This window comes from Macaca fascicularis, chromosome 3 (genome assembly GCF_037993035.2).
Source record: "Macaca fascicularis isolate 582-1 chromosome 3, T2T-MFA8v1.1".
Lineage (NCBI taxonomy): Eukaryota > Metazoa > Chordata > Mammalia > Primates > Cercopithecidae > Macaca > Macaca fascicularis.
The window spans coordinates 20,931,575-20,950,703 of NC_088377.1; the positions used below are offsets into that span (position 1 = coordinate 20,931,575).

Consider the following 19,129-nt stretch of genomic DNA (forward strand, 5'->3'; position numbering starts at 1 on the left):
TTAAGTGGCTTTTTGGGGAGTATTGAGCAGGCGTCAGGGAGAGAAGTTCACTCAGAAGTTTCAGACAGTGTTGACATTTTCTGTCAAATTGTGCATCTTGAATTTTCTAGAACATTCTTTATAGATATTTCACGATCTTCCTGCCACTTTCCACATTGTAGCTATTCTGGTGTTTTTCTTTTATAATTAGAAATAATGAATAGTTCTCATTTGTAGGCTTGGATTTTCGTGTGTGTGTTGGAGAGTGTTCATTTTGCCTTTCTTTTTTTAACTTCATGTTTTTATTTTTTAAACAGTATTGATGGATTCATTGCTAGGAATGACAAGGAAAAGAATACTCTCACAATGTTACCATGTTTCTTTCTCACGGGTTTTATAAGTTGTATTATTTTTATATTTTCAAAGTTATAATCTTACCATCTCCTCTGTTGCCATAATTCTCATTCATAGGGTCTGTCTGTAACTGGACTCACTGTTTACAGCTAGTCTTTTCATCAGATCATCTCAAACCCTGTATTTTATTAATATTTTGATTCCCTTTTGTTGGATGAGTTTCATCTTAATCATTCTTATTGTTGAACAATGTTTTCTTATTATTGAAAATTGCTGCGTTAGGTATAGAATTCCTGATTGACGGGTGTTTGATTCAGCACCATGAAAATTCACGGTATTCTGATATCTGTCATTGGGAAAATTCTTCCTTTTTTTATGAAAAAAATGCGTGGAAACCATTAGTTCATTAACAGAGCTACTCATTTAACAATTTGTTTTTCTCCCAGTAGTGGTGGATGAATTTTTTACTTTCTCTTCTCACTTTGTGTCTCTCGTGACCAAAATATTTTAGAGATAGCTAGCTGGCTAAGTCTGAGGTGGCTGTTAGCAGTCTGGTCCTAGGATAGAACAAAACCAACAGAACTCATCACTGTCACGTCATTTTGACTGTCTGCTCACCAGTTTAACTCACTTGTTTAATTAGCTTTTCCAAAGGATTGCTTTGCATTATACATGTTGGTGCTTAGCTTAACATGATGATAAATACATTCTTCGACTGTGAATTATCTACTGTGCTCCTTTCATAATCTCATGCTTTTCTGAATTTGTATTTTGTGTTACTGGGTTGTTTTGTTGTTATTCATAGTGAGTTTTTTTGCCCTTGATTTATTTGATCCAGTTTTTGGTCAAGAGCAAGATTCAAGAGAAAAAGTAAAAACACAGTCTTTTATCTTTGCTCTTGGTTATAAACCCTTGTAAAGTTTGATTGAGAAGATAACTTGGATCTTATGGTTTAAATTGAGTCTTTGTTTAATCCCAAGTCTTCCAAATTCTTTGTGCTAGTGTATTCTTTCCTCTTTCCCAATCATAATAGTTTTGCCTCTGCCTAGTCATCATTCAAATACCTGCCTTTCAATGCTTTTAAAAAATATTTTGTGTTAGCACCATTTGAGATTTCCCCCCCCTTTTTTTTCAAGTATGTTATGGGATGAATGTGTTCCCCCAAAATTTGGATATTGAAACTCTAACCCCAGGCATGATGGTATTTGGAGATGATACCTTTGGGAGGTGATAATTGTTAGATGAGGTCGTATGTGCCCTGGTGATGGAACTATTGCCCTTATAAGAAAAGATACCAAAGAGCTTGCCTTTTTCTCCCTGCTCAAACAAAGAAGAAGTCACACGAGGACACAGCGAGGAGGTGGCTATCTGCAAGGAAGGAAGAGCGGCCTCACCAGAACTTGGTCATGCTGGCACCTTGGTTGCTTCCAGAGCTGTGACAAAAGACATTGTTGTTGTTTTAAGTCATTCACAGTAAGGCAGCATTTTGAGCTAAGACCGAGACCTACTGTGGCTTCTGTAGGCAAAAGCCCTACAGACCCAAAGTGTTGTGAGAATTAACATTTCTAGGGATCATGCCTTACAATGGATTTTTTCCAACACTTAGCTCTGACCTACAGCACGCTAAGTCATCATTAGGTAAATGCTTGTGCATGGTCGGTTTCTGGCACAGAAATTGGAACGGTATGGGTAGGAGTTCTGTATCCAGCTTATGCTGAGAGAGCCTCCCATAAAATGGAGCCTGTACTTTCCTTTTGCAGAGACCATTTCTTTCCATTGATAGAATTCTTTTTTTTTCTTTTTCTTTTCTTTTTTTTTTTTTTTTTTTTTGACAGAATCTCACTCCGTTGCCCAGGCTGGAGTGCAGTGGCATGATCTCAGCCCACTCCAACCTCTGCCTCCTGGGTTCAAGTGATTCTCATGCCTCAGCCTCCTGAGTAACTGGGATTACAGGTGCACACTACCACATGTGGCTAATTTTTGTATTTTGGTAGAGATGGGGTTTTACCATGTTGGCTAGGCTGGTCTTGAACTCTAGTGATTTACCTGCCTTGGCCTCCCAAAGTGCTGGGATTACAGGCATGAGCCACTGCGCCCAGCCTTCCGTCGTCAGAATTCTAAAGACATGTTTAGGCCAGAGTTAGCGGAATGTTGGCCCATAGTCCAGATTTGCCTTCAGTTTATTTTTATCCACTTCAAATGCAAAGGCCATGATAACTCAATAGTAAAGTCATAAATCCATAGTATGACTTAAAATATTTGGTTGTAATATTACAAAGTATGCTTCTGAACACATTAAGCAATTAAGCATGCAGGATCCTTATATTGTTCTTTTTATTTAGTGTTTAGGGTAGTTTGTGTGAATCATAGATGACCACGGCAGAGTGTCGAGTTATTTTCTTTTGGCATTCTTTGATAGAAAACAGTGCTTTTCCTCTGTTCTATACTAGAAGCAAAAAGTGTCTCTTGTAGCATTATGGAAACAACTCAAATACGACTACGTCAATTATTTATCTTTTTTTTTTTTTTAAGACAGAGTCCCACTCCATCAACCAGGCTGAAGTGCAGTGGCACAATCTTGGCTCACTGCAATATTTGTCTCCTGGACTCAAGCGATTCTCGTGCCTCAGCCTCCCAAGTAGCTGAGATTATAGGCGCCCACCACCATTCTCAGCTAATTTTTGTATTTTTACTAGAGATGGGATTTCACCATGTTGGCCACGCTGGTCTCGAACTCCTGACCTCAAGTGATCCACCTGCCTTGGCCTCCCAAAGTGCTGCAATTACAGGTGCGAACCACTGTGCCTGGCAGTTATTCATCATTTAACAGCATAAAGTGGCCACTTGCTTTAATAAACTCTTATAGTACCATAATTTTGGCCTGAGGAATTTATAAATAGAACAAAACAAAAATAATATTCCCCTTGAAACATATTCTAAAACCAGGGGCTAAAAATTAAAATTGTTAGATTTTATTGTCCTGTTTCCTTGGGATGAAATGAAGTTTTTAAAAAACATAGTTTTATTTAAACCAAAGGCTTTGGGATTTGAGAAGAATAAAAGAAGTATACTTCAATTCTACATCCCAAGAATCTATTTCTTCCTAACTTTAATACAGGCAAATTTAGTCTATATTTATTGGGCACGGTTCGGTTTTTGTGTCAGGTGTTGTTGAGTGTCGGGATACCATTCTTGGCCCATAAGGACCTTATGAATCTATTAATACAATTAAATTGTGAAGACAATTTAGAAAATTGGAAAGGGAGAATGAGGTTGCAAATTAGAGGGTCTTATTCTGGAGATAAGTAGAAGCATTGGCAGATATTTAGCATGAATGCTTTCTGGTCAAGACACTTTTAGAAAAATTAGCTAGTTTCTAAGAGTAGGTTAGATTGGGGAGAGAAGGAATTCAGATTACAAAATAATAGTGTGAAAAGCGTTGTGGGAAATCATCCTGTCCATCCCCTCATTCATGATACCCAGAGGTGCCGTATTAAGGGCATCATTGGTCTTTGTCACCTGAGCTGTCCAGGAAGGCTGCCTGTTCAGTTTTCAGACTGTGTCCTCAGTCTTAAACCATATCCTCACTTTATGATAGAAACACACAGGCAAGTGTTGTAAAAGTTATTATCAGTTAAGCAAGAAATTGGATGAGTCCCCATACTATTCTTCGTCTTTTAAAGAGAGAACTTGGGCCGGGTGCAGTGGCTCACACCTGTAATCCTAGCACTTTGGGAGGATGAGTCGGGCGGATCAGGAGATCAAGAGATCGAGACCATCCTGGCCAACATGGTGAAACCCTGTCTCTACTAAAAATACAAAAATTAGCTGGGCATGGTGGTGCACGCCTGTAGTCCCAGGTACTCGGGAGGCTGAGGCAGGAGAAATGCTTCAACTTGGAGGCCGAGACTGCAGTGGGCCAAGATCACGCCACTGCCCTCCAGCCTGGAGACAGAGTGAGACTCCATCTCAAAAAAAAAAAAAAGAAAAGAAAAGAGAGAGAAGTTAAAACGGCTCTTCTAGCCTCTGTATTCCTATTAATAGCATGCAGAGCACTTCTTGGAGCTGGGGACTGGGGGCTTCCTGAAAGTGTTGATGTTTCTGGTAACTTACTCTGCGGAGCAGGTCTCTGGAGGTAACTTGGAACAGGTTAAGCCCCAAATGCAGGCAGAGATTTCCAATTGGGACAGGTAGACAGGTGAATGTGGCTTTGTTTATCTCTTTTATTGGTTTATGGGTATATTCTCTTTCTCCTGTTTTCTTTTCCACCGTTTAACATTATCTGTTCTCTGCCTCTTTAACCTTCTGGCTTTAAGTGAACAGTTACTTTGTCTGTAGATTAACAGGATCAGCAAACAAGCACAGAGGTGCCTGCACAAAGCGAAAACCACCTGTTAGATGAGTTGAGCAAAACCATTTCCTTTGCCCAACTTTCTCCTCTAAAATATGTAACTGAACATGGGATTCCCAGACAAGAATTGTTTCTCAACCTTTCTTTTTCCATTCTACAGTTGTATGAAATTAAAATTAAATAAAAAGCAAATAACAGAGGTGGTCTTTTAATCTTAGCAAGTTGGAAGGTGTACTATATACATTATCCTGTGGTAGAAGGCCTGGTACATTCTTGACCGTCATTACTTTGCTATGGGCACCCTTCACCCTTGTAGGCTGAAAATTGACAAATCATAGGCACGTATACATTGTGGTTTTGGAATTTGAAAGATCTCAAATTCATATTAAATGAGACAGTTTTTGAATAGAGGGATCAGGCTGTTTATACATGAGTGTGGATATATTTTATGCACTTCTGGTCTGTATAAATGTAAGGATTGCTTTACTGACCATAGGATTTCTTCTAGGGCTAAAAAAGTTGAAGCCAGTTTGGATATTTTAAAATAAGAAAATTAGCTCTATGTTGAGAGAGAGAGAATAGGAGAATCTAGGCTATGTGTACACATCTGCTCATGTTTTCACATTTGTGTCCTGTCCTATTTATTTTGATTTCTCTCCCATCTCTTCCCCCCCACCCCAATTTGTTTTTCATTCAACACTTTGAAATTAGAATAGCTTGTCTATCAAACAAGGTTCTTTGACAGTATTTTCCAACTCTGAGTATGAAAGTGTGGATATAGCAATATATTTATTTAGAATGTCAGAAGCAGAGTTTGGCCAAATTATTGGGAAATAGGCTAACGCCCTGCAGCATTTTACCGCCTTTGCTTTTACATAAGGCCATCATTTGGAAACATAGCACGCTGATGCCTCCCGTTATTGCGGTAGCGTTTCATCAGCTGCACGCCGGCTCTCAGCGCCTCATTAAGTTGCAAACAGAGAACGTTTTCATTTTCCAATTCTCTTTCTCAATTAAATTAGAGATTCTGTTTTCACTATTCCTCATTAATAAAATAATTTTTGTTGAGAACAGTTTAAGATGTGATATTTCTTTGTATTCCAGGAAAATTTAAAGAATGTCATTGAAATCCAGAAACAGAAGTATATATTGTCTAGGACTTGCTTTGTCTTGGTTTATATGCCTAAGTCTGAGTAGTTTAAAATTTATAATTAATGTACTCTTTGAATGCTTAGAAATGGCATCTATTTTAGTTGTTCTAGTTTCATCTTGCATAAAATGGAGCGATTTCTAACTCAGGATTATGATGTGCTACACATAAAACATTTGCAATGATGTCTGGTACTTAGGAAACCCTCAGTTATGACATTTTTCTTACTTTCTTCTTGGATATGTTCTTTGAAAAAGGGACTGGCATGGAAAAGCTTTGAGAAGATGGAAATATACAAGATAGGCTATCTCTGAAACATTTTTCTATAGAGCATTTGATTCTCTGTTTCATGTATATATTCATATATGCTAGCTGCAGTCATGCAGGCACAATTTGGATCTTGGGTTTTTTTTTTCCTTTTACACATGCAGTTATAAATTTAGAAAACTGGCTGTTTCCTCTGGACTACATTTATTTATTTAAATTTTCAGTGCTTTAAATGCAAAATTGCAAGCATATGTACAAGTAGAAAGAAGAGTAAAATGAACCCTCCCATCCACCTGTCACTCAATTGCAGTAATGATCAAATAGTCACTCTTGTTCCTGAGTCAGTCTGGAATGCAAGGTTTTTATCTTAACTGTTCAGGTTCTCCAGCAATCCTGGCAAAACACATGCGGGTTTGTTGCTCATCTCTTCTAGTGACCTGTAAAGTCTGTAAATTAAGATGTGCTAAAGCATCACATGTTACTAATTGATGTTTTGCTAATATATTTAAAACATCTTACTAGTACCACATAATTTTTAGTGTTTTCAAAAAGAAATGTGTTTGAGAATTTGGTCAAAGGTGAATTTAATAATTGAATGACTAAATAAAAAAGTGGACAAACTGTTTTCAGAATTAGTAACAATTTCCAATTCTGTTTACTCTGTTCATTAACTTTGTTTGCAGTCTTTTGTTAGCCACATTTGATTTTGTGTTTTTAAAATACTTTTGATCATAATTCAGACTTTCAGCATTAATCACCTGTCTTAGGTGGCCTGTTTACAAAAGGGATTTTTAGGTTCTCCATTTGCCCTTAATATTGGGAATAGAGACAGAGTTTCTGTAGGACTCTGACAACATACGTCTTTACGAAGTTTTTTTAAATATATATATTTATCTTCTTGGCTTTCTTAAATATCAATGTCTTTTCTTGCTTTACGTATTTAGCAACTTAAATGTCATCTTGTCTGAGATCAATACATTTCCAACTTGGAGAGATAGTGAGAAGAGAGACTTCAGATTTTTAAAATGTGGAACAACACATTCTGATGGTGACCAGGTTTTAAGCTATTTCTTCAGTAGACAAAAGTACTTAGGCTACCAATGATAAGCTTTTAATATGGATCTAAGATTGTCTCTGTTCTCCTTCTTTCCTGGTTGTTAGTCTTTGGAATTTCTTATGCACTCTTAAAATTATTTCATGTACTGACACATTCACTTTCAGTGATAAAACATGACTGTATGACCAGGTAGGTAGGCTGCTTTTCAGATTCCTGTACTAACTGAATGGGCCCCATTAGCCCAAGTGAGAGCTAAACTTGTCACTCTTCCTAAATGTCTTCCTCAGCTGAGTGCCTATTTACAGTAATCTACTGCTGCTTATAGCAGATGCTATGATTTGTATAAGCTGTCATATCTGCTTGGAAGAACAATATTGAAAGGCATTGAGATACTTATTTTCCTCAAAAGCCCATAATCCAACAACTATTTAGAATATCTTATTTAAGAGATAGGTTTATAATACCCAAAGGGAACTTAATATATTCTGAAAGTCCCTGATTGAATGGATTCTGACCTTAACCAGGAATATTAATTAAATGCTTATCAGACACTTACTGTGCTATCCCAGGGTTGGCCACTGTTGAGGGAACACCAGATGAATCATATTGTCCCTGCCTTCAAGGAGTGTGTATTCTAATAGGACAGACAGCCCATCAGCAGAGTAGGAGGTAGAAAGTGCTCAGGGATCAGATAAAGTGATCAAGGAAAGTGGAGGATGCAGCGGTAAGATAGAATGCTCTGCACACAGAGATTGAGGGGATCATGTGGTGGGAATTAGTTATGCAAGCCAGGCCTTTGTCTTGGCTTTTGTTCAGTTGGAAGGAGCATAAAACCACTAAAGTAGCTTATGTTTAGAAATAGGGCTTACTGAAGGGGACAAGGCATCTCCTGGAATCCAAATGCACATCCCAAGACTCACAAGAGTTAGAGGGCACAGGCAGGCCCTGTCAGATCCTGTCTGCTAGATCCAGTCATGTCTGTTTCTCATCTTCCCTTGTCTCTCTGGGTATTTCCCTGCTTTCCTTTCCTGGACTAACTGCTTCTTCCAGATGCCTAGTTTGAGTCCACCCATGGTTTTTTGGGGGGTTTTCTTTGTTTTTTTGTTATGTTTTGTTTTTTGTTTTTGTTTTTGAGGCAGGGTCTCACTCTGTTGCCCAGACTGGAGTGCAGTGATGTGGTCACGGTTCACTGCAGCCTCGACTTCCTCGCTCAAGCTGTCCTCCCACCTCAGCCTCCCGAGTAGCTGGGACTATAGGCGCAAGCCACCATGCACCCATGGGTGTTGACATGCCACCTGTGGCTCAGACTTACCCTCACCTCCAGTCAAATTTCTTCCTTATCTAGCAGCAGCCTTTGTGTGTTCATGAAAGCCCTTGAGGAAGAGAATGCTATGTACAGTTTGGTTTTCTTGGGCTCTCATGAAGTATAGGGATGGCACTGCAGAGTTGAAATACAGTCACTAATGAGTCCTCCTTCAGAGAGCTGAGGGTGGGAGCACCACATAAAAGGAGTTGGGGGTCAGCAGCCTCCTGATAGTCTGAAAGCCAAAGATGATGGATGTGGAGCTCCACGGGGAGGCTATAGCATGTCACATTATGTTTCCTGCCCTTGAGGAAAGCTTTTCACCAGGCAGGCAGTACAGATACGTACTTAATAGCAATGTGAGGTACACTGATAAATACCAGAAAACATTCCCTAAGAGGGGTTAGCATTATTTCACTGCGAGCAGAGGAGGTTTGTCCGTGTGGGGGGACCCTAATGGGCTTAGGCATTTGAAGTGTAGTCTAAGGGATCTTAGGTAAGAGTGTGTTTGGAACACAGTGTATGTATTTATACAACAAATGTTCTGTGTGGCTATAATTTAGGAAAATTTGTAGGAATTGAGGACAGCTTATTTTTCTACTAGCTGACAGAGAGCTGGGTTTGCTTCTGCTTTAAGTATAAGTATCTCAAGTCCTTTTTTAAAAAGGAAAATCAAGAAAATAGTCGGAATTGGGTTTCACATAAGAAACATTTTAGAAAAGAAGGGGAGTATGAGAGTTGGGATTTGCTAATGTGTGCTGTATTAGCAAATTGTTTGCACTGCTTGTCATGTTAGCAATACATGTATGTTTTGAAAAACACATGCAAATTAAACAGCTTAAGGAACTTCTATCTTTATTTACTATGTAAGATTCAAGATGCTGCAAAGAAAATATTAAAACACTGAACCAATGCTTATAATTATAGTAGTCCTCCTGTCTCTGCAGAGGATACCTTCCAAGACCCCCAGTGAATTCCCGAAACCTTGGATGGTACGAAACCCAATGTATACTATGTTTTTTCCTATGTGTACATACCTGTGATAAAGTTGGATTCACAAATTAGGCACAGTAAGTGATTCACAACAACTCATAATAAAATAGAGCAATTATGACACTCTGCTACCATCACTACTCTTGTGCTTTGGGGCCGTTATTAAGTCAAATAAGAGTTACTTTAACACAAGCACTATGATCAAGTGACCGATGGGCAGGTAGCGTGTACAGCATGGTGACGCTGGACAAAGGGATGATTCACTTTCTGGACCGTATGGGTTTGAGATTTCATCACACTTCTCAGAATGGTACACAATTTAAAACTTATTGTTGGCTGGGCGTGGTGGCTCATGCCTGTAATCCTGGCACTTTCAGAGGCCAAGACAGGAGGAGCTCTTGAGGCCAGGAGTTTGAGACCAGCCTGGGCAACATAGGACAACTCTGTCTCTTTCTTAAAATTAAATATAGGCCGGGCACGGTGGCTCACACCTGTAATCCCAGCACTTTGGGAGGCCGAGACGGGTGGACCACGAGATCAGGAAATCGAGACCATCCTGGCCAACATGGTGAAACCCCGTCTCTACTAAAAATACAAACATTACCCGGTGTGGTGGCGCGCACCTGTAGTCCCAGCTACTCAGGAGGCTGAGGCAGGAGAATCGCTTGAACCTGGGAGGCAGAGGTTACAGTGAGCCGAGATTGCGCCAATGCACTCCAACCTGGACAACAGAGAGAGAGTCCATCTCAAAAAAATAAATAAATATAAAAGAAAAATAAATCTCGTTTATAGAGCTTTCCATTTAATGTTTTTGGACTGAAACTGTGGAAAGCAAAAGCGTAGATAAGGGACGACTAGTATAATTATGATAAAAATCAGGAACTTCATCTAGCCATGAGGACATTTGTGTTTCTGATTATTTAAATTTTTATTCTTGACTAAAATGACGAACTATATTTATATTTATATCTTTAAATATAAATGAACTATAGTTACATCTTTATAAATATAAATGAGCTATATATTTATATTTTTATATAAATGTAAATATTTTTATATCTATGTAAACATAAAAATGCTTTTTTTCCTCTCTGGATGTTTACTGGGGTTATTTAATAAAAACCTAGGGCTGATATTGGGAATTTTTGTTGGGATTTTAAATTTTAACATGTTTGTTTTGTTCTTTGTTTTGTTTCGTCGTTTGCTTTCTGAGCTGGGAGCTGATTGTGCTTGTGGCAACTGCTTTATCTAAAGGGTCTTGCTTTGCTTCAGAAGAAATTTTGTTACCTTGATTGCTGATGTTCTCCCCCTTAAATAAACCTCAGCTCCGCCTCCCGGCTTCATGCCATTCTCCTGCCTCAGCCTCCTGAGTAGCTGGGACTACAGGCGCCTACCACCACGTCCGGCTAATTTTTTGTATCTTTATAGAGACGGGGTTTCATTGTGTTAGCCAGAATGGTCTCTGTCTCCTGACCTTGTGATCCGCCCGCCTCGGCCTCCCAAAGTGCTGGGATTACAGGCGTAAGCCACTGTGCCTGGCTTACTGCTTCCATTTTAATAGTTAGTACAGTAGGAAAACTACGCATGGGCTTTATGTGTTTTGTTTTGTTTTGTTTTGTTTTTGAGACCGAGTCTTACTCTGTCACCAGGCTGGAGTGCAGTGTTGTGATCTCAGCTCACTGCAGCATCCACCTCCTGGGTTCAAGCAATTCTCCTGCCTCAGCCTCCCGAGTAGCTGGGAATTAACAGGCATGCGCCACCACACCCAGCTAATTTTTGTATTTTTAGTAGAGACAGGGTTTCACCATGTTGGCCGGGATGGTCTTTATCTCTTGACCTCATGATCCGCCCGCCTCGGCCTCCCAGAGTGCTGGGATTACAGGTGCGCGCACCACTGTGCCCGGCCTGGTTCAAATTTTATAATCTCCACATCCATCTGCATATTAAAAATTGTCATTGTCCGTGTTAGAGAGAGAGAAGCTGAAGCACAGAAAATAACACGCATGTCCTAGATTTCATGGCGGGAACTGGAAGTAAATTCTGTGTTTGGCTCATCACTGTATAAAGTTCTAGAACTAGTCTTTAGGGAAAAGCCCCATCTTCATGGGTTTTAATTTGTCAATTTGCAATTCTACCTGCTTGGAAATAGTCAACCTAATCAGTTACTGCCCTGTTGCACCAACTACTACCACAGGAACCTGAAGATGGTATGCAACCAACATGAGAAACAGATCCTTTTCTCCTGGTCATCAATGTGTACCCTACAAACAATTTGTTGGTTTTAAACTGTATAGAGGGAACCATGATGTGAATGAATATGCCTGCTACTGGGTTTATAGAAAACCAGTGACTCCTGAGGAAATTCTCAGCAGGGTTGTATTTCAGTGAAGTGGCAGCTAGAACCCCTTTACTGCACATAAAGTCGTGTCCCTCAGGGTGGACTCTCAAGTGTCATAGAGTTTATGACTCATGAGTGCTGCAGCTTTGTGATCTAATAAACAAGTAAAAATGGTGGGAGAATTATATTCCTGTACAAAAAGCCACTTCACCTTTCATTATATAGAAAAAAAGCCATGGGAATATTAAATTTTTAGTGGCATTTTTCAGTTGAGCATTTTCTGTGATCTAAAGTGCCTGCATTGAGATATTAAGATACTTAACAAAGGAAAATAAAGAGAAGTCATAATAGCTGGATCCCTCTGGAGCTAGGCTACTGTGGCAGTGGCTTCAAGAATAACTCTCTCAACACCCACCCCAGGATTCTGATTTAGAGATTTTTTTGTGTGTTCTCATAGCATATACCTCTACCACTGAATTTGTCCCCCGCTACACTGATTGATACCTTATTTTTAAATTTTGTTTTTAAAATAGATGGGTTTTTTTAGAGCAGTTTTAGGTTCACAGAAAAATTGAGAAGAAAGTAAAAGGCTTCCCATCGACTTGCTACCTCCACACATGCTTAGCCTCTCCTATTATCAACATCCCCCACACAGTGGTACATTTGTTACAATCGATGAACCAACATTGATACATCATTAGTACCCAAAGGCCATAGTTTCCCTGAGAGTTCAGTCTTGGTGGTATACATTTTTTGGGTTTGGACAAACGTATAATGATATATGTCTATCACTGTGGTATCATACAGAGTAGTTTCACTGCCCTAAAAATCCTCTGTGCTCTATCCGTTCATCCTCCCCCTGCCCCCAACTGCCCAAACCCCTGGCAACCACTGATCTTTTTAATCTCTGGAGTTGTGCCTTTTCCAGAATGTCAGAGAGTGGGAAGAATGTCATATAGTATGGAGCCTTTTCAGATGGGCTTCTTTCACTTAGCAATGTTAGTGAAGTTCCTCTGCGTCTTTTCATGAGTTCATAGGCCATTTCCTTTCAGTGCTAAATAACATTCCATTGTCTAGGTGTGTACCCCATCGTGTTATTTATCCATTCACAGTGCTTTATTTTTTAACTGATTTTTTGGGGGTCTGGGACTAAGGTAAGGTAAACAAGGCACTCAGGAATTGAGATTAAGAATTTTTAATGTGATATTTTTAAAAATCAAAATTACTGCAAAAAAACTCTATGATGAACAAAATATCAACTTTTTAAACAAAGATTGAGTCACGCCGAGCCCTCTGAATGTCATGGACAATCATAAGCAAATTTCTGTGTATCGTCTAACTCTCTATGGACATTATCTTGCTCAGAGACCTTGCTCTCCCTCCAAGGAAGGCACTACTTCTCCTGTAGCCTTCTCAGGTCAAAGTTCTTTTCTCAAAATCCTCACAGCGTTGCCCCTACAGGTGGGAATGTCCTCTTTGCCTTTTCATTTTTGTTTCCAAACCACTCTTCCTTTCTCTTCCCTAAAAGCCTCCCCTACCTCAGCTGTGAAGTGCATGCTTTCAGACTAGATGGTTTTGCTCCTCCACCTGTTGGTCATCTCCAGACCTCTTTCTACCTCATCGACGTTCACCACTCAGACTTTGAAGATTTTAGCTCCTTCCTTGCTGTCATCCAGTGTAGCCACTCATTTGCTGATTCTTAAGTGATCCTAATATTGATCTCAGTGATCCTCCCAATATTCCAGTTTGTCAGTTCATGATTCTCACCCCTCCAATCACATTGTTTTCATCATTCTCCATCACCTGTTGCTTACAATGGTCATATTATACTCCTTGCAATGACCAATAACTACAACTCCAAAATTTTAATTTCAATTATCTGACTCTGCAAGTACTACTTATTACCACCTCACTTTCTCCAGTCATGTACGCCACACATTCTTTAGCCCCTGGAGTGTGATCAGTGGACCCAGACTCCGCTGGTCCTACCACCTTTTACCTGTGTCTAATTCCCCTCATATTCTCACATTTGCCACTTCAGATTGCATGGCCCAGCATTCTAATCATGCCCTTGCTTATACCATCAGATCTCTTTATTCATTGTTATTTATTTGGCAAAACAGCCACCCTGGTGAAATGCAAGATTTATGCAAGGGAATGCACATTGTAGAAATAGATGTTTGTGTTTGTGTTTTTCTTTCAAATCTCATTAATAAATAGAAGTGGTTTGACATTTCACAAATATGATTTAATCGAGTTTCACATTTCATTCTAAGTGCTCAGTAAACACCATGATTTATTCACAACAGTAATCAAAGCAAGGGACTGTAGTTAGTTATAGGAGCAAAGAGAATTCATGAATTTATCTAAATGACACCCTTGATAAATTTTTGATAAATTATATTCATGTAAGTTACTTGGAATAAGAGGAGAATTTTTATATAGAAAGCTTTCTGTGTGTCATATTCTGTAAAATGTTTGTCTGATTAGTGAGATCTAGGGGGAGGTTGAATTTAAGTAAAGATAATATCCCCAGCCATATCTATTGTAACATTTATTTAGAACATTACAGACTATTACCCCACACCAATTTATTTCACACCAAAAATCACCCCATGCTTGTAAGAATCCTCCTTTCCCCCTCTTGTTTCTATTTGAGCTCCCCTGAGAAAATATTTTCCGTCTAAATGAGGGCAATAAATTAAAAGTTGCATTGATAAATATTTTGAATGGAATGGCTCGATGCTTGTTATTTGCATCTTTTTCTTTCTACTGGTTTTTTTTTAGCTTGGTCAGAAGTAGAGCAGGCTTGACTGTTAGGGAATAGCAGTACAAGTTGAGTATCCCAAATTTAAAAATCCAGAGTCTGAAATGCTCAAAAATCCAAAACTTTTTGAGTGCCAACATGATGCTTAAAGGAAATGCTCATTGCAGTATTTTGGATTTTGGACTTTTCAGATTTGAGATGCTCAACCAGTAAGTATATAGTGCAGATGTTCCAAAATCGGAAAAAGTTGGAGACCTTGAAAGCACTTCTGGTCCCAAGCATTTTGGATAAGGGACGCTCCACCTGTATCTTACAGTGGAGGCTCATTAGATGCTTGTACATGCCAGCCCCTGCCTCAAATAACAATTGATTCTTTTTGTGTGCTCTCCCAGGTCTACCCTGAACTGCAGATCACCAATGTGGTAGAAGCCAACCAACCAGTGACCATCCAGAACTGGTGCAAGCGGGGCCGCAAGCAGTGCAAGACCCATCCCCACTTTGTGATTCCCTACCGCTGCTTAGGTGAGCCGGCCGGCCGTGGAGCTGGTGTTGACTGGGGGCCTGGTCTGTAGGGAGGAAAAAGAGGATGCTCCTGGTAGCTCACGCACACAGACTTGTTCTTCAGCACGTCGCCACTCTGTGTTGTACTGTGGTTTGGACTCTTGCAGTTCCAGTCTGTGCACTGACACTCCAGGAGCAGTATTTTTGAGTTCTCTGCCTCAGAATGAATTTATCCAGGATGTTGATTGAAATTACAAATTCCTGAGCCAGTCCCAGGACTCCTGAATGAAAAATGCCCATAGTAGTGGATCCAGGAATTCTTATTTTACCGTATCCCATAGATGATTCTCATGAACTGGGGCCTTGTGTGTTTCTTCACATAGACTTTCTAGAAGAAAGAATCTAATGTGAAGCTGAAGCATTTTGCTAATTTCTAAAAAAGAAAAAAAAACTTTTTTACAACAACTACTCCTCTTATTTGGTGATAGTAGAGGAATTGGAATTGAGAAGGCTTTTTTTCTGCTTACATCAAACTGGAGGAAACACTTTGATCACTAATGTTTAATGTTTGTTTGGTCCCAAACCTCAAATTTACTTCAACCTTTTATTTTTAAAAATTGAGTAGTTTTATGTGGTATCGTGCTCTTTTCCTCTGGAAACTGTCATTCTCCATATTTAATCTAACTTGGTTATTAGTCTGTTCCTAGTTGTTGTTTTTGTGTGACCAGTCATTGCAGAAATCAAGTTCTTTGCTCTGATATCTTACATCTAGATATTTTCCACAAGTGTATTCGTCAGTAGGCAGGTTGTAAATAAGGATATAGAGATTGTCTGTGGAGATTGTGGACGAATATTGATGTGCATTCTGATGACTTCTTATAAAAGTTAAAAGGAATATTTCAAAGAAAATCCAACAGCAAACCTAGAAAGTAAGGATAATTGCTGAAGATTCTGGAAATCTTTGTAATATGTGGTCAAAAATGAATGTCATAAGAGCATATTGATTGCTGTTCATTCATGTGCATAATTTGAGACATAAAATGAAAACACTGGGCGTTAGAATGAAGATTTCACCTGGTGAATTTACTTACAATGTAATTTATTCACAATGTGATTGATGAAGAGAGTGTAGAAAACTAGATTCTTAAACATTTGATAATTCAAGAGTTTCCTTAAAAAACAAAAACAAACAAAAAACCTCCAAGTGAACAAACAGTACAAGTAATAAAAATATAAAAAGTGTCCTCAGATCTCAATATCAAGTCAGAAGATTTTATAATATTATAATTACACAGAGACTGTCCAAATATTCGTATTTGTTGTGATACACTGTACTATGTACCATTTAGTGAAACAACAGCCTAAGAAATGTGGTTTTAAATAATTAATCTCATCTAACAAACACCTATTTGATAGTAAAGTTAATGACCTGTCCTCACCTTATGTTTTTAACCATTATGGAAAGAGAACCACTTGAAAATGTATCATTCCACTAACAAATAATTACAGAGCTGTGATGCACAGGCTGGAGACTGGCAAGGAGAAATGGAGAGAAGCCCATAAAATAATTTTCTCTGGGAAGGAGTTTATTCCTGCCAAGGCTTTGCCATCAGCCATTATCAGATTTCTCTTTCATCCTCCGAACAGATTCTGGACTCCTTTGATGTGGAGGTACATAATTCAAGAAGATGGGTCACTTGCGACATGTTAAGCAAATTTCCCCGTTCTGGTGTAGTGTCTGATGTGAAATGAGCATGTTGACACTAACTGTTCTTGACTACTACGGGACTAGATAATCATTAGCTATTTCCTGTAGGTACTTGGCCTGTTCGAATCATTTTACCATATTTTCTCATTTTATGAATCACTGGTCCTTTTCCATTGGACCTGAAATTAGACCCTCATATGACAAGTAGAGCATATGTTGTCTCTTACTTTGTTATTAACCTTAGATTAGAATTAAGGAATATAGGCACTGCTTTTTTCTTAGGTAGTGGCAAATTTTCCAAAGATCTCAAATCCAGAGTTTTATACAGAGTTTATAAAATAACCTGGTAGAGTAGGCAGACTATGCCTTGTCTTTCCGGAAAAGGAATTGAAAAACAGGCTTTTCAATAGGGGTAACATAGGTAACATAAGTACGTACGTGCAACTCATGTCCATTTTACTTGCACTTAATAGGCAGGCAGTGTTGGTTCTTAGTCTCTCTTCACAGGCTATACAGCTACCGAGATCCAGAGAGGTTGAATCTCTTGCTGTAACTCACAGCAAATAAATGGGAGAGTCAGTACTGCAGTCAGCACTACAGTCCAAGATCTCTTGATTATTGGTCCAGTATTTTTTACAGTATAAACAAAAATTTGTTTTAAAGCAAATATTAACTATGAATTAGAGACAATAAATAACACTACAAAAGAAACTCACAGCTATCGCTGTGTTGATAAAGGAGACAAGCATGACCTAGTACAGGATAAATCTCCATGTGATATGTTTTCTACTTTATAGTAGTAGTAGGTAACATTCTTACATATTATTGCTGCTTAACAAAGAATTACTGTTCAGCATTAACATAAGTATGCTCTAAAATCTCTGGACTGTATCCAAATACATGTTTTAGACAAAAGAGGTTTTTTTTGTTTTTTTGTATTTTTTTTTTTTTACTGACCTAGCAAACAAAATAAGATTGTCTTAAACATTAAGCGTATTAAAATTCAAAACAAAGCTTGAAGAGAGAAAAATGCTTGTTATGTCTTGCACGCAGCCTTCCTAACCTCTTTATCAGATGAAGGATCCAGTGTGGCACTGGATTATTTTTCTGTAATGTTTTGCTTGGACATATGTGCTCTACATTTCTTGTCTGCATGGGGAAAGTATGTCAGGTTGCTGTTGCCATTTTCTTCCCATAGAGTGGCTAATTTCCCTTGAGAATCAGTTGGCTTTCTCAAAAATCTCACCCTTTGCTCTTGGTAGTACCTCTGCAACCAGAGGGGAAGATTCATCTTAATCATGTGAGCATTTTATTAATTCTCTCATGTGATTCAAGCACATCATTACTGTTACTCAAGGAGAATATTTTCTTTGCAAAGCTTTCAACCCTTTCCATTTGAATGACTTCTGTTCGTGGCGTAATAGATCCACTGTTGAAATTGGCACTTTCGCCGGGCGCGGTGGCTCACGCCTGTAATCCCAGCACTTTGGGAGGCCGAGGCGGGCGGATCACAAGGTCAGGAGATCGAGACCACGGTGAAACCCCGTCTCTACTAAAAATACAAAAAATTAGCCGGGCGCGGTTGTGGGCGCCTGTAGTCCCAGCTACTCGGGAGGCTGAGGCAGGAGAATGGCGTGAACCCGGGAGGCGGAGCTTGCAGTGAGCTGAGATCCGGCCACTGCACTCCAGCCTGGGCGACAGAGCGAGACTCCGTCTCAAAAAAAAAAAAAAAAAAAAAAAAAAAAAAAAAGAAATTGGCACTTTCCTGTGCTTGTCTTTCACCAGCAAAGGCAAGGAACATTGCGTAAAATAAATTACTGTTGAATTATTGGGGCAAAGTCAGGTTAATAGCTTAATCCAAAAGAAGAATTACAAGTTACAGAATTTTACCTTAAATGTCATTCTGTTTCATTTTGTAATTAAGACTTTGCAGATATGTAAGTAGTAATGACCAGAAATCTAATCAGATATGGTCGAATGAGAAAGGTATTCAGTTCATGTTAATTTTGAATTTTATTGTTTTAAAACAATTTTAGGAAAAGCATGCCTTGTTTTCTAGGTTTCTTGGCTGCCTTTTACCAGTTATCTCAGCTATCTTCTTTCGCATGGAAAGGATGTATTTGAATACTCTGACATACCAGGGTAGTTCTTTGAATTTATGTAAACAACAATTTTCTTGAGACACATCAATACAACGCAGTAGTTAGAAATGTCACATGAGAGTTCACCAAACTTTAAAAATGGAGGTGAGGACGGAAAAACATTTTTATTGTAGACTTTAAGGATCTTGTAAATCCCTGCATGTAATCCAGTGTGCTAGAGAATTGGTGCCCATGGTGCCTCCTGTCCCCACCGACCTGC

The 19,129-nt window shown here is 39.0% G+C and overlaps 1 protein-coding gene across 6 annotated transcripts in view; it reads left to right on the plus strand.

Moving 5' to 3' along the window:
* APP (amyloid beta precursor protein) overlaps positions 1-19,129 on the plus strand; it is a 287,131-nt gene that overhangs the window by 67,058 nt on the left and 200,944 nt on the right. For all 6 annotated transcript variants that reach the window (XM_005548883.4, XM_005548884.4, XM_005548885.4 and 3 more), the window contains exon 3: positions 14,952-15,081. In XM_005548883.4, coding sequence (XP_005548940.2) covers positions 14,952-15,081 — 130 coding nt within the window. The remainder of the gene's footprint in view (positions 1-14,951; positions 15,082-19,129) is intronic.